Source organism: Lepidochelys kempii, chromosome 3 (genome assembly GCF_965140285.1).
Source record: "Lepidochelys kempii isolate rLepKem1 chromosome 3, rLepKem1.hap1, whole genome shotgun sequence".
Classification (NCBI taxonomy): Eukaryota; Metazoa; Chordata; order Testudines; family Cheloniidae; genus Lepidochelys; species Lepidochelys kempii.
The window spans coordinates 164,192,150-164,207,865 of NC_136382.1; the positions used below are offsets into that span (position 1 = coordinate 164,192,150).

General features: G+C 43.4%; 2 protein-coding genes across 20 annotated transcripts in view; one reads left to right on the plus strand and one right to left on the minus strand.

Annotated features, from left to right (window-relative positions):
- The window catches only part of SPATA17 (spermatogenesis associated 17), a 146,378-nt gene extending 145,599 nt beyond the window's left edge, over positions 1-779 (minus strand). The window contains exon 1 of one of the 2 annotated variants that reach the window (XM_073338910.2): positions 531-779. Coding sequence is in view for 1 of the 2 variants with exons in the window: in XM_073338909.2 (XP_073195010.2) it covers positions 271-338 (68 nt within the window). In the remaining variant the exon portion in view is untranslated. Of the gene's footprint in view, positions 1-270; positions 454-530 lie in introns of those variants that run through there. The other variant, XM_073338909.2, reaches the window with a different exon arrangement.
- The window catches only part of GPATCH2 (G-patch domain containing 2), a 182,915-nt gene continuing 167,758 nt past the window's right edge, over positions 560-15,716 (plus strand). For 15 of the 18 annotated variants that reach the window (XR_012158237.1, XM_073338876.2, XM_073338879.2 and 12 more), the window contains exons 1-2: positions 561-796; positions 13,827-14,540. Coding sequence is in view for 17 of the 18 variants with exons in the window: in XM_073338876.2 (XP_073194977.1) it covers positions 741-796; positions 13,827-14,540 (770 nt within the window). In the remaining variant the exon portion in view is untranslated. Of the gene's footprint in view, positions 797-13,826; positions 14,541-15,716 lie in introns of all 18 variants that reach the window. The other 3 variants (XM_073338880.2, XM_073338892.2, XM_073338877.2) reach the window with 1 other exon arrangement.

Sequence of the window (15,716 nt, forward strand, 5' to 3'; positions counted from 1 at the left end):
GGGCTTAAGGGGGCCTGGGGAATATAAATATTAAGCACTGACAGTGATCTGAGAGTGCTAACTGGACATGGCAACGTCCCAATGACAATGCAACACTGCACTGGTGCGATGTGGTGACCCGGGGACTTTCCATGGGGGTGACCTCGCAAGGTGCCACCATCATTTGGAGAACCTGTGTCCCATCCCAGTGCGCTGGCCTGACCCTTACCAGTGCTCCTCCCCAGAAGGCCAATGCAGGCCCATGGGGGCGGGGGCAGCGGGGCCCGTTACCTGTTCCTATGGAAATATTCCTCCCTCTGGCCTGGCAGCCTCCCTTGCAGCCTGGCCAAAGTGGCCATGTTCCCCCTGCCCTGATGGTGTACAGGCCGTCACCATGGCAACCAGACCGTACCACCTGGCCGAGGGGGGGGTAATTCCTCCATACAGGCCCCGACGGCCCGGGGGAGGGGGCGGATAGGTAGGACACGCTGTAGTGCTGCGGGGGGGTGGGGCGAGAGTGGTGAGCGAGACCCCTCAGCTATGGGCCGTACCATCCGAGCTCCACCCCGGCAGCGGGATGGTTGGGTCCTACTTCCTGCCGGTGCTGTAGCCGCTTCCGGGCTCCCATCATGGGGGAGTGAGGCGCGGGCAAGGAGCGATCCCGACACCCCTTCTCGCTCGCCCGGCTTCGGCCGCCTCCCCGAGTCTCTGCGAAGCGGCATCAGCTTCCCCGGGGAGCGGCCGGGGGAGGCGCCGGGTTCATGTTCCGGGTCGCTGAGCCCAACCCGACCCGAGCTCAGGCGGCGAGAAAGAGCTGGTGAGGCCGGGCTGGACGGGGGCGAAGGTGGTGGGGGGGGCTGGCCGGAGCGGGGTGGCGGCGGCGGCTCCGCGGTTTGGAGGCAGAAGCTTTCCCGGGGGGGTGGGGGGGCACAGTGCGCTGAGAGACAGCTTGCTGGGGCAGGGGTACGTGTGAGAGCTGGGGGGAGATTGTGGGGTTGGGCCGAGGGGCGGATTCCCCGTCTCTGGAGTTGCTCCCTCTAGACGCCGCTATCCCACTCTGCCACGAGTGGCTCCTCCTTGGGGCTCATACCCACACGTCTCCAAAGCATCTGGCGCCAGGTATTTTATTTAAATCGTTGCCGCTAAGGCGTAGTTTGACTTCTGTATTTGGGGGAGGGGGAAAGCTCTAGGCAGGACAACGGGGCATGCATAGGGGGTTGTCGTTGGGGAGCAACCCCCCGCTGCTCGTCCCCAAACTACACCCTTGCTTTGCCGTGGAGACTCTTTCCTCCTCTCCTTTACCAAAAGTCTCGCTTCTCCTTTCTGAACCCTCTCCCTCCCCTTTTGCCCATCGGACAGTGTGGCTACTGGTTACCACCAAACTGTTGATATCCTTATAAAGAGGATTGCAGGCATGAACTATTGGCAAATTTGTCACATGAGATCTTTCACCTCTCAATCACCTGCTATTTTATGGGTGAACAGTGGGCTGTGTGCAAAAGGATTTGCTGCGCCCAGACCAGGAGATAAAAACCTATCACCTTAAATGTGTTGTTTATATTGTATTAGAACCTGAAGGGCCTGGTCCCTTTGTGGTATTTGCTTTGCAAGTATACATTTAGACATGGTCTCCACTCTGAACACCTTAAGTTTTATCTGAAACAAGACTCAACAGGTGGGCTTTGCAAACAATAGAAAAGAAAAGGATAGCAGTCGTTTTCCCGCCGGGTAGTGCCAAATAATTTATTTTTATTATAGGAGTAGAGTAGGGGGAATTTGACAAAGGAAGTAGAAAAGAAGGGGAAGGGAGGGAAGGCAAGAGGGCCACAGAGTGTTGAAATGTTCCACTGGCAGTGGAAGGACCAGAGAGGGTTAGAAAGAAGATGGGGCAAACAACCAATTGACAGACAAAATGCATAGTTGTTTGCAGTGTTGTAACTATGCTGGTCTCAGGAAATTAGAGAGGTGAGATGAGTGAGATAATTTTTTTTTTTTTATTGGACCAACTTCTGTTGGTGAAAATGACAAGCTTTTGAGCAAAGAGCTTGAAAGCGTGTCACTTTCACCAACAGAAGTTGGTCCAATAAAAAACATCTCTCTAAAATGAATAATGTCCACAGTCCAAATTGAGAATGCAGGCTGCTGATATCATCAATATTATGAGAAAGTGATTGAAGACCCAACCACAACTGGAGCATTATAGAATTTTATACTGGGTTGTTATGAAAACTTCATGTACTGCTAGCCCATCTTTTTCTGCATTAAATGTTGGAAGCATCCTGGCTGAAAACATTGTGCAACCATCATATAAACCTTTCATTGCAATGAGTTAAGAAGAAGCTTGAGGTGTGGGAAACTTTACATGACCACTACACCAAACATTGATTAAAAAGTGTTAAGATTCTTGTGGTGTTAAACTTTATGCACCCAATGCAAAGCTTTCTTTCCTTACACGTTTTTCACTTTTTTGTATCATTCAGAAAATAAGTTAGTTTCAAAACAACCAAAGAAAACCTTTAATATGCATTAGGTTCATTACAAAGACTGGAAATGAACACAAGGATGTTACAGTCCCACTGTTCTGATCAGATCTGTTAGTGTAGACCAAGATTGTAGGATGTGGTCTGAATGTCTTGTGGCTCCTTTCTGGTCTCTTTCATGCAAACAGCATTATTATTAAAATTCTAGAGAGTTTTAACAGTTACTTTATGCTACTATACCACTAAAACTGCTCAACAGTTTTTGTTCTAAATTAATAAAGGAATTGTTGGAAAAGTTTAGTGTTGGTTTAGAATTGAGTTAAAGGTTAGAGGAAGAATTTCAAGGAAGGTTCCAAGCTAGGAAAAGAAACAATGGTAGAGCTTCCATCTGTAGTGGTGTCCAGGTTACACAAATATTTATTCTGGATGTGTGTGTGTGTACATGTATACATACACACACACACATATACATACATACTGTGGTCTTGGAGGAAAAGTGTACCAAAGTCACTTTCTTTTTTTTTAATTGGACAAAAATAAGATATTATACTTAATCTTTTGAGCCAAAGAGATATGTTTCAAAGGCAAAACCAAGTGACATACCTCCAATTAAAAGTTTTGTTATCTTACTGTTGCAAATAGTTTCCCCAAAATTCTGTGAAAATTATATTTGCTATTCACAGGAGTCATGAAATAATGTATATCCTGAAAGAGTTGGCACTCTGAGACAGCACAGTAACATATTTCACACTGATTACTAAATGATTGTATGTCCTCTATTTTACTTTTATGGGTGATAACATACTATAGTCCCCCCCCTTTTTTTTTTAAAGAGGCAGGTTATAATGGTTACTAACAACTACAGAATGATCAATCCATAGTGCTAAACTTGATTGTAAGTGCAGGGTTTTATGGAAGCTGGCTATATTGGCCTGAAGATATTGCCCAGAACAGTTTGGTTTTGAGAGAAGAATTCAAGATCTAGTTATCTTTTTGAATTATAGTTTGCCAGCTCTGAAGGTCTGCTAAATATACCTTAGACTACTGCTCAAACCATTCACCCCTCATTCCTCTCTACACAGGTTATCCAGGAAGCTGTGCTTTGATGGAAATCTATTTTAGTAAAATTTGTAATATTAAGGAACCAAAGAAAATTAATTTCTCATGGTATAGTACTTGAGCTTTTGCAGAAGCCATACCTTTAAGCTTCTTGAAACATTAAAGTTCTAAAAAAGATAGTTATAAGGAGAATTCAAGAAGATAATTCTTTCATACCTCTTTAGTCAGTTTCAGCTGTGTGTTTTGCTTACTCTGGATGGCAGAAGTCTATATCTTAGTTGAGTGTTTCTCAGATATCTTATCAGTACACACCCACCATTTAGGGAAAGCTTGTGTTTTGGACACTTTTTGGCTCTTTGATTATTCTGATAATGATTTTGTCATTCCAGCATATAAACATTGTCTAATGATTCAATTAGTTCTCACCTGGACAGTTAATGAGGTCTTTATAGCAAGGTTTTGTTGCTGCACTTTATTTCATTCCATTTACATTCATATCTAACAAAGAGCCAAGGTAGTTCTCATTTTCTTTAAGAAGTTGTGTCAAACATGATATTTCATGTAAAAGGCCTTGATATTTTTTTTTTTTAAAAAGTGTAATGGTAGTTTTAATAGTATCGGACACTAAAGTATTTTGATGTTGAAGTGATGTACATATATTGTAGCTGCTTTTGTTTATCTTGGAAAGAGTATGGTTTGTTTCTGATAGTGCATAGAAGAAAGGGGTCAACATTTAGTAAACTCCATTAAAATTGTTTTAGATAAACGTGTAGGTCACTGGAGGCAAACTACACTGTTAGTGCAGCCATATGACCTGTGAGAGAAGATACGTTTTTTGTCACTGGCTGTGGTCAGTTGCTGTAACTGTGTTTTTACAGTCTGATGTTAGGCACCCTGAACTATGGGTTATATATTAAAAATATTTTGGGGAAGGTCCAGGTTGTGTTATACTGTATATCCATATTATTAACAGTCCTGAACTTTAACTTTTGTGACTGAATGCACTCTGTATTTGCTGTTGACAATCTTTTTCATAGATTCTGTGGTGTCCCTGAAAATAAAGGAGTTAACTTTTCAAACTGTCCCAGAAACACACATTTCTAAATGTCTCTTTTGGGCTAGCCTTTGGATAATACTTCAGTAAAAATAATTCATTCCCACCTGCAAAGTATAAGATTGACTGTCAAGTGTGCACAAAATAAAAAGCCAGAAAGGGATATGCTGATAAGTATTAACTTGCTGGAAAAACACTGCAGAATGTTAAAAGTGGTTTCTCACTATAAATAAATAGAAGCAGTTAGTCTGAACTTTCTAGTTTCTACTCCCATTCTTTAATTCATACAAAAGAGAGATGAGAGAACTGTTAAAATAAATCAAATGTACTTTCTTGGGTTTTCAAGAGTGGCAAAATCTTGAAGTGAGCTTTGTGTACCCTACAGTAAAAACCATGCTGGGAAATTCAGTTATAACTTGGTTTGTATTCTAAATGTGCAGCATAGACTTTGATTTGACAAGACCAAGTAATCATATAACCATACTAAGTGAACATGCTGAAATGTCTGTAGTATGAGTTGATCTGGTCTTCTACACATGCCAAACCAAACATATTTGGTATTGTAAGACAGGTAGGTTATAGCCATGTTGTAATTGTTGTGTAGACGAGGCCACTGAGGCTGGGTGGGTTTTCTTCTGTTAAGTGAGAGGTGCATTAGGATCAATTAAAAGATTTATATGTGGGGAAAAGAGTATTTGTCAGTTAATTGCAGGTGCAGATGAGGCTCATAAAACTTGACTTACAATGGGAATTGAGAACCTTATTGCCTGATGCTTTTTTATTTTTTTCTCACTGATTTCCTAAGCATGTTCACTTCAGATGAGTTTTCTGCTCTGAGTGGGCACAGTCCATGACACATCATACTTATATCAATAGGTATTGAGAAATATGATAACTTAAAGTATGTAATAGGGCTTCCTATTTGACACATCAGGCAATGATATTAGAAGTCTAATTAACATTCACTAGGACTGTGAGGGCTTGTCTACACAGGGAGATTGACCAGCAAAACGGTAGAGATATAATTATACTTCTATAGCTATGCTGTTATACCTCCCCACATGGACACACTATTTTGGAATCCACTAGTGTGTCCACATGGGGAATTATACCAGCATAGCTATAGTGGTATGATTTTACTGCTATTGGTTCTACCAGTCAGTTTCCCCATGTAGACAAGCGATAAGTAAGGGAAGGCCAAATCCTCAGAGGTGTGGTGAACACAGTGAGATACTAAGGGTATGTCTACACTGGCAGAGTTACAGACCACGAGTTACAGCGCCGCTCAGAGAGCACTGAAGGGAAACCGCTGTTGTGTGTTCACACTGTCAGCAGCCTGCGCAATAACATGTTCACACTTGTGGCACTTGCAGCAGTATTCAGAGTGGTGCACTCTGGGCAGCTATCTCACAGAGCATCTCTTCCTCTTCTGCCGCTAAGAGTTGTGGGAAGACGGAGGGGGTCGCGAGGCATCCTGGGTCCTGTCCCAATGCCCCGTGATGCATTGCTTCGCATCCCAGCAATCCCCATGCTTCCATCAGCATTTAGTGCCATCTTTAAATAGTTTGTGTACTGCGTGCTCTGCCTCTTCGGTCTGCAGGAACGGATCCCGCACTGTTGGCCAGTGTGCTGCTCGCTCTGACCAATACGTCATGAGTGGTAGTGGAGTTATTCCTTAAACTACAAAGGCAAGAGAAGTTCCACATTCATTTTGTCACGCGTACTAGCTATGACACGAGATTGCTTATAGCATTCACGGAGATGTTGACCACTGTGGAACGCCACTTTTGGGCTCGAGAAACAAGCACTGAGTGGTGGGATCACATCGTCATTCACGTCTGGGATGACGAGCAGTGGCTGCAAAACTTTCGGATGAGGAAAGTCACAATCATGGGACTGTGTGAGGAGCTTGCCCCAGCCCTGCAGCGCAATGACACGAGAATGAGAGTTGCCATGCCTTTGGAGAAATGCGTGGCGATTGCATTGCGGAAGCTGGCTACCGATCGGTCGCTAAGCAGTTTGGAATGGGAAAATCGACCGTTGGACTTGTGAGTCACATTGTGGATGGCTTTGCACAAATGAGCTTCCCTAACTGCAGAGGGGCGATAGATGGCACACATATTCCAATTCTGGCACCAAACCACCTAGCCACTGAGTACATTAATTGGAAGAGGTATTTCTCTATGGCTCTCCAGGCACTTGTGGATCACCGTGGGCATTTCACGGACGTTAACGCAGACTGGTCCGGAAAGGTGCATGTTGCATGCGTTTTTCGGAACACTGGCCTGTTCAGGAAGCTGCAAGTAGGGACTTTCTTCCTGGACCAGGAAAATCACTGTGCGGGAAGTCAAAATGCCCACTGTGATCCTGAGAGACCCTGCCTACCCCTTAATACCATGGCTTATGAATCCATACACGGGGAACCTTGACAGCAGCAAGGATCGGTTCAACAACAAGCTGAGCAAGTGCAGAATGACTGTTGAGTGTGCTTTTGGCCGTTTAAAGGCCCGCTGGCGCTGCCTATATGGGAGGCAGGACCTGCCGATGACAATATTCCTATGCTTGTAGCCACGTGCTGTACGCTTCATAATATTTGTGAAGGGAAGGTTGAAAGCTTCATTCAGGGCTGGATTGCTGAGGCTCAGTGCATGGAGGCTGAATTTGAACAGCCAGAGACCAGGACTATTAGAGGGGCGCAGCATGGGGCCATAAGGATCAGGGATGCCTTGAGGCAGCAATTTGAAGCTGAAAGCCACTAATATTTGTTGCTATACTTGGGAGTGCAGTGCTTATAATGCTAGGAGGTGATTGTGGTTGGTGCAGAAAATGCACTGTGAAGGTTTAAGAAAATTGCTTGTTGCTTTGCAGGGCTCGGTTGCGTTCAATTAATGGAATAAAGATTACTTTCAAACCAAAACAATTCTTTTATTAAAAAACAACTGGAGGAGACAAAAGAAAATCAGCACTGTGGAGGATGGGAGAAGGGAGGGTCCCAGGAGGAGGTGGGGTCCCGGGATGGTTAAAGATTTGTGTAGCTGCAGGGATCATATCCAACCTTGTCCTTTGGAGTACAGTGCAGTGGGTACTGTACTTCAGCAGGGCTAAACTGCAGCGGGACTAGAGTTGAGAGCAGTCGGTACTGGGAGTCCACATGGCTGGACTGTGATGGGGCAAGAGTGGAATGCAGCGGGTACAGACGGGAGCCAGGATTTTGATAAGAGTGTGTTGGCAGCGTCTGGAGGGGGCGCATTGGAAAGAGTTTTGCGACAGCAGCTGCAGGGGAGGGCGGGCGCAGAGCTGCTCAATTTGCAGTGCTAGTAGCACCTGGGACATGTCTGCTTGGTGCTCCATAACATTTAAGAGCTGCTCCATGGCTTTGTTCTGGTTCGCCACGTTCTCCCTTCGGTCCTCCTTCTCACTGTCCCACTACTCCTTCAATTCTTGTTTTTCGGCTGTGGAGTACATCATGACATCACACAGAAAGTCCTCTTTAGTTCTTCATGGCTGCTTTCTAATTCTGCGCAGCCATTCAGCTGGCGATAACAAAGAGGAAGGCTGGGCTCCCAAAGTCATATCTGTGAAGGCAAAGTGCAACATTTTACAGAAGCAGTATTGTTTGCAACACACAGAACACTGATTCAGTGATTTAAAACACAGCCAGCATTCACATACCTATCACTAACTGGCTGAGAGAGTCAATCAACAGCCTGTTCTGCCGCTCAGACTAGGCATGTGGTGGTACGTGCCTCATACAGAGACAAGCCTGCTTTCTGTAACCTTCCTGTCCCCAACAACTCGCCTCAGCAATTTCCAAAATCAAATCCACTTGCCAAGGACCTCCTCTCCTGTTTGAACTTCGCCAAGATCCGACAGCTGTGCCTGGCTAGCCTCCTCCGGGGTAGAAAAGAGCTCCTGGCTGCATGCATCTCTGACCTCTGAGTCATCCGCTGCCTCTGGGTCCCCCTCCCCCTCCACATCCTCATCCAAGATTTCCTCCTCCTGGCTCAGTCCACTCTCGACTGGCATGCGAGCCACCAAAGTATCCACAGTGATCTTCGCAGTGGAGGTGGGGTCGCCACCGAGTATTGCATCCAGCTCTTTGTAGAACCGGCAACATGTGGGTGCAGCACTGGAGCGGCTGTTTGCCTCCCCCGCCTTGTGGTAGGCATACCACAGCTCCTTCACTTTGACCCTGCATTGCAGTGTGTCCCGGACATGGCCCCTTTCTGTCATGCATCGTGAAACCTGTCCATAGGTATCATCATTCCTACGGCTGGAGCACAGCTGGGACTGGACAGTCTCCTCTCCCCAAATACTGATGAGGTCCAGCAGCTTGGCATTTCTCCAAGTGAGGGATCACCCGGTGCGTGGAGCAGACATGGCCACCTGGAAAGATGCACTGAGACCACTGCATGCATCACTGAGCAAACAGGAAGGGGACTTTCAGAATTCCAGAGGAATTTATGGGGTGGGGATGACCACTGGTCACCTGAAGGTAGAGCAGTAGAGGTCAAATTGATTACCAGAGAGGCGAGAACCGGCATTGTGGGACACCTCCCAGAGGACAATCACAGCACTGTAATCGACCAGGGTGTCTATACTGGCACCGCAGCGCTGTACTCCCGGTGTACGCCTCTTGTCGGGGTGGGTTTTTTTTACAGCACTGCAACTGCACACTAAGTGGCTTGGCAGTGTGTACACCTCGGGAGTTACAATGCAGAAAGCTGCTTTACTGTGCAGAAACTTGCCAGTGTAGACTGGGCCTAACGCTTTGGTCTAGGCCAGGGAATAAAAGCTCTTTAAATAGACTGTATTCTAATCAAGTGTTGTTCAACAAGGAACAAAGGTCACACTGAAGTGCTTTATGTTCTTGATGAGCAGTCTTTTGCCAACCTAGGTATTTTGAATTTCATGAAATGTTGAATGTAGTGAGTGTTATGCCAGAGATGGGATAGTGCTAATTTTTTTTCTAAGTGCTGAGTTTGATTTATAACTGCCTATATGCTGATGAGAATTTTTTTTTAAAAAAAAAAAAGCTGTGTTGTACCCTGAGGCTCCTCTCATGCCAAGTTAAAACAATTTGAAAACCCCCTTAATACCTGTGAAGATGCAGCTCAACACTTCTTTTGTTTTGTGAGTCTGAAAAGATATGACAGGTTTCAGAGTAGCAGTCGTGTGAGTCTGTATTCACAAAAAGAAAAGGAGTACTTGTGGCACCTTAGAGACTAACAAATTTATTTGAGCATAAGCTTTCGTGAGCTACAGATGAAGTTGTCTTCAAAGGTGTTGAGGGAGCTGTCCGTCACATAAAGCTAACTTAACTGAAAACTTAAAAACCCACCCCACCCCCACAAACAACCAAACCATTTCTCCACCTGTAGGTAAGGCCAAATGTGCTCCTATGCTAAGGCCTTCTCTACACTGGGTTTTCTGTGTGTGGTTTTTTTAAATTTATTTTTATAGTCACTGATATACCTGTATTGGTGCAAACCATGACTTGCATTGCTTTGAAACCTGTGTATGCTGCTGTGGTGCAAGTCATGGTTTGCATTACTACAGCCACAGTGTTGGCTAAAATTTGTAGTGTAGACAAGTCATGAGAAAGGGAGAGAAGGAGAAGATGGCAGAAATAGAGAAACTTCTCAAATCTAAAAATGTAAAAACGGACGTATTCCAATATTTTCCTATATAACTAGGTTGTCAGCCAATCTGTAGATTTGATTGGCTACCAGTTGCTTTATTCTATCTGAATTTTCTGATAGATAATGCTTTATTTGCATTACTACCTCTTTTGCTGCTATCGCCTGTAGTTGTTTCTCAAAAGCAAGGAAAATGATTTCTCATGAGAACCAGAAGGACTAAGGAGAAGCAAAAAGTACTGGTACCTGATTTGTGTCTCTTGCTCAAAGGTGAGTGCCAAAGGGTGCACAATCCCTGGAAGGTGCTGCCAAGGTGTTGTTTGTACTTAGCAAGGGGCACAGGAAATGTCTGGTTATGTCAAGGTGTAATAGAAATAAGAATTCAGACATTATAGCAGGCGTAGAAAAAGAGTTGAGAAGTGAACATATGTACAGTTTAGCATCATGTATTTATCAAAATTGAGATAGTAGACTGCACTAGTCTGTCTTTATGATTGTGGTGATATGTCTTACAGCTGGCACAAATTATTTTCTTAAGTAACTTTCTGAAACTACTAAAAGTAGCAGCACAGTTCAAGAGACTTCTCCTTGTAGGTAAAACATTTCATGGTGAATTTGAATTTTTTCAGAACTAAATTAGAATTCACCTAGTACTTTTGGTCCATAGAACTCAAGAAATGTAAGAAGGTGGTGGTATTCCCATTTTATATGGGGAAACTGAGACACAATGAGTTAAGTGAGTTGTCCAGGATTATACAACAAGTCACAGCAGAGCAGGAAAGAGAGCTCAGATCTCCTGCCTCATGTTGTTGTGTAACCATTGGACCATCCTGCTTAGCACCTTTAGGCCTGGGGTCAGTGACGGGTGAGTGAGTGGGGGAAACTTGTGGGCTGTATGACTAAACTCTGTCTCCATTTGGAACCTGCTGACATTGGTAGAAAATTGCTGACTCATGTCTCCTTTCGTACTGTTCTAAAACTATATGAACAGCTTTCTTCTGGACACCCACCTGCGCAATTTACTGACCAGTGTTCTTCCACTATACGTCACCAGGCATAATACAGTAGTGAGCACTAGAAGAAAGGAGGCTAATTACTTTGGGGTGTCAGTCTGATCAGTTTGTTTTGATTTTTTCACGTGGGTGATCTGCAGTAAATCTTATTGTTTTGGTTTTAGTGTTTTTTGTTTTTTTTTTATTCGAGTGTGAGCCTACTGAAGTATACTTGGTGATAAATATAGGAATATCTACATTGCAATTAGATGCCTGTGACTGGCCCATGCCAGCTGATTCAGGCTCCCAGGCTACAGAACCCTGTGTAGACTTACGGGCTTGGGCTGGAGCCCAGCTTTAGGACCCTGTGAGGTGGGAGGGTCCCAGAGCTCAGACTGAGCCCAGAAGTCTACACTGCAGTGAAACAGCCCTGTAGCCCGAGTGAGCCCTGCGAGTCTGAGTCTCTTGTCACGGGCCAGCCATGGTTTTTTAATGTTAGTGAAGTGATGTGAGCTGTGGTGCAGAGTAAAATTCTTTCCTCATAGCTGCATGATGCCTTAGTCGGATAGTCTGTGGTCTCATAAAGGTGTGTGATTCCTACTGATTGAGTGTGTAGATCAGAAAGGATAACTTTGCTTTTAATCTTCTAGAATTTCATTTGGGGAAAAAAGAAAAGGAGTACTTGTGGCACCTTAGAGACTAACCAATTTATTTGAGCATAAACTTTCGTGAGCTACATCTCCGATGAAGTGAGCTGTAGCTCACGAAAGCTTATGCTCAAATAAATTGGTTAGTCTCTAAGGTGCCACAAGTACTCCTTTTCTTTTTACAAATACAGACTAACACGGCTGCTACTCTGAAACCTGTCATTTAGGGGAAAGGTTCTCTCAACTTAATGTCACTCCAGTGAATCAATATTTTTAAAGATCAAATAGATATCAGTCATTTGGGAAGACAAAATTAGTCACGATTAAAAATATTATATAATCAAAAAATAGTGTTTCAGATTCACCTTGGTAGCATCAAGAGACAATTATCTTGTGACAACATTGTGATGTTCCCCTGGTGTGATCTGGACCAGTGATCTGCTAGATCACTCCAATCCTCGACTCTGGGAGCCAGCCTTACTCTGCTTCACTGTGAGAACCCCCACTCCCGGGTTGTTCACACACAGCTTCTAGCATGTAAGCTGCTCCAAGAATGTGAGTGAGCACTTTTGGCCAGCTGCTTCTTGGATTGTGCAACCAAATAACACTAGCCAATATCTCTGGTCCCAGACACAACCCTAGGAACCTCTGTCTTGCAGTTTTCAGTTATGCCCGCTGGATGCTGCAAGCTTGTATGAGTTCGTCAGTTTAACAAAGAAATTGATATGCACCAGGCTTGTTATCCCAAGGGGAGTCTTTGACATGCTTCAGACCAAACACTGCTTCAGGTAGAATAAACAAACAAATTTATTGACTACAAAAGATAGATTTTAAGTGATTATAAGTCAAAGCACAAGTAGTCAGATTTGGTCAAATGAAATAAAAGCAAAACGCATTCTAAGCTGATCTTAACGCTTTCAGTTCCCTTACAAACTTAGATGCTTCTCACCACAGGCTGGTTGATTGCCCTTCAGCCAGGCTCTCCCCTTTGATCAATGCTTCAGTCGGTTGGTGGTGGTGTCTGTAGATGGAGGCGGAATAGGAGAGCAAGCATGGCAAACGTCTTTCCCTTTTATCATGTCTTTCTTCCCTCTTGGGTTTGCCGCCCCTTCTCCCGCACTTTCAGTGTCAGGTGAGAATTAATTTATCGTAGTCCCAAACTGACCAAGGGAAGGGGGTGACTCACTCGAGAGTCCAACAGGTCCTGTGTTCCTGTGAGGCTGGGCTGCGTTTGTCCCATACGTGCCCTGATGAGGTATAAACTGCCCTTCTGTTCCTGGAGAGTTTTGTCTGGGCTTGTTTTAAGCCATGAGGACACATTTTCAGCCTCATAACTATATATGTGAAATTACAACCTCTAACATTACTATAACAACAATGTTCAGTGCATCATGAGTCTTCCGAAGACCCGACAAACTTTGCATTGGGTACCACACAATCGTATTATAAGGATGAACGTGGGGGTGCAGGGTGTTCCCCCAAGATACAGAGTGTCAAACATTTTATCCTAATGACAACTTTTAAAGTTGTACCTAATAATATACAATAAAGGAGTAAATATGTATATTCAATTTCCTACTTTATAGATAATTTAAAATGTGCTCACTTGCTTCTGATTGTATATTGACAGGTTTTGCCAATCTTCATAGCTAACAGATTAACCCCTGAAAACTATGAAGTTGAGATGAAATATCTGTAAATGAAAGCAATATTAGGAGGACTGCCAAAAATTGAAGGTGCTGTTGTTAAGATGGAAGTTAGGAGAGAGAGTGACACTATAAAGGGAAAACCTCCTCATAAGTGTGTTGTGGTACTGGCTGATTTAGAAGACAGCTTTCTGTAGAACTACAATGGTGTTAAAAGTGCTGATCATAAGACTGTTTGACACTGTAATGATATTGGTATATGAAAACATACTGCTGAAGTTGATGCACGTTGTAATCAGTTTTGTTTTTGTTTTTTCTTTACATACGTAGGCATTTCAGTAGGACTATGGAGGAACTAGTTCATGATCTGGTCTCAGCACTGGAAGAAAGTTCGGAGCAAGCCAGAGGAGGTTTTGCTGATACTGGTGATCACTCTCGCAGCGTGTCTTGTCTTCTAAAACGCCAGGCAAGAAAAAGGAGAGGACGAAAAAGACGTTCATTTACCACTCATCATCCTTGGGAGACTAGTCACTGTTTAAGTGAAGGTTCTGATTCCAGTCTAGAAGAACCGAGCAAGGACTATAGAGAGTATCATACTACTACTAAGAAAGACCACAGTGACTCTGATGATCAGTTGGTTGCTAAACGCAGGCCTTCTTCAAATTTAAATAACATTAGAGGCAAAAGACCTCTGTGGCATGAGTCTGATTTGGCTCTTGACAATATAGGAAACAGGACCCTGCGTAGGAGAAGAAAGGTGAAACGCATGGCAATAGATCCACCATCAGAAGTCACGAATACACTAACATTGACCCAACAACAGGATAACAGCAGAGATCAAGAAATGGATAATGATAATAGATCTTACCAACATCAAGAATTTGCCAAGAGCAAAGTGAAAAAAAGAAAACTAGCTACAACTAGGCAAGGACCAGAAATCTTGGATGAAGGCGTGGTTATAGAGAGTGAAGAACCGAATCAGGCAAATAAGGACAAAATGGAGTATGAGGAGCAAAAGGGTTCAGATGAGAACATGAGTGACAGGTGATCGATTGTTTTTTCTTTATCAACTGAAACAAAATTCTTATATTGCTACTGTAGTGGTATAGGTATTGACAAGTCTTGTTTTCTTTATTCCAGAATTAAAATGCAGTCAATAGCAGTATGTTTTAAGCAGTTAAAGTTAGGGGTCTTTCCTGATCCAGTAATACTAGAATACTGCTACTTTAAACATATTGTAGAATGTTAAATTATAGCAATTCAGAGGAAATCTGATGGGTGGCTGAAAAGGAGCAAAGGAAATAATTACTTGAAGAAAATTTATACTAATTGTTTCAATATTAAGACCAAGAAAACAGGAATTTTAAAATGTCTTAAATGTTAAGTTATTGTATTATGCATGGTATTTGAACTAGCACTTAATCACACACAAGGTAATTAAATAGCTTAGGTTTTCCAATGTCTAGGCGCTGGTGCTTTGATTGTTGCTGGTATTCATCAGAAGATTATCAGTACAGTATATGGGTACACCCACTAGACAGTCGGTGTGTCATGGGCATAAAAAGTCTGTAGGTTCCCAAGAATGCACATCACTTACAAAATGCAAAAAACAATTTATAGTTCAGAAACACCTGAGCTTGCCATTAGAAAAATGGGATAATGATGACCCTTCGGCAGTATGCCTCATCAATCTATTCCAGACGACAGGCATACCACAAGAGTAATTGTTTCCAAAGTAGTATTTTGACAACACAGTAAGATGTCATTTTCCACCACACACAAGTGATGTTACCTACAGGGTCTGATGATCCTGATCATGTTTATCCAGTGTGTTTGGTTCTGAATGCAGAACTGTGAGCAGGGCAACTCCTATTTAAGGCACAAATTCTGGCAATCTAGTGACTAGACAACAACAGTGTTCCTCATTTGTTGTAGGAGTCTTATCTAAAAACTGCATTGAATCTTTTGCTTGTTGGTCACAGTTTAGGTGTGCTGTAGTGATGGCATGCATAGGTTCTAGGCTAGGGCAAGAAGAGAGGTCACTTATTCAGTAGCATAACAATACTGGTAAGTGACTGATTCTAATTACTCAATCAACAATAAGAGTGATAGTATTTATAGAAATTGCTTTTTGTATTTTCCATCTGTTTTCTGAGAACTGTAGACAATTTTTAAATCACAACAGGAATCCTGAGTCACCTTGCCACTGAAAAGAAACTG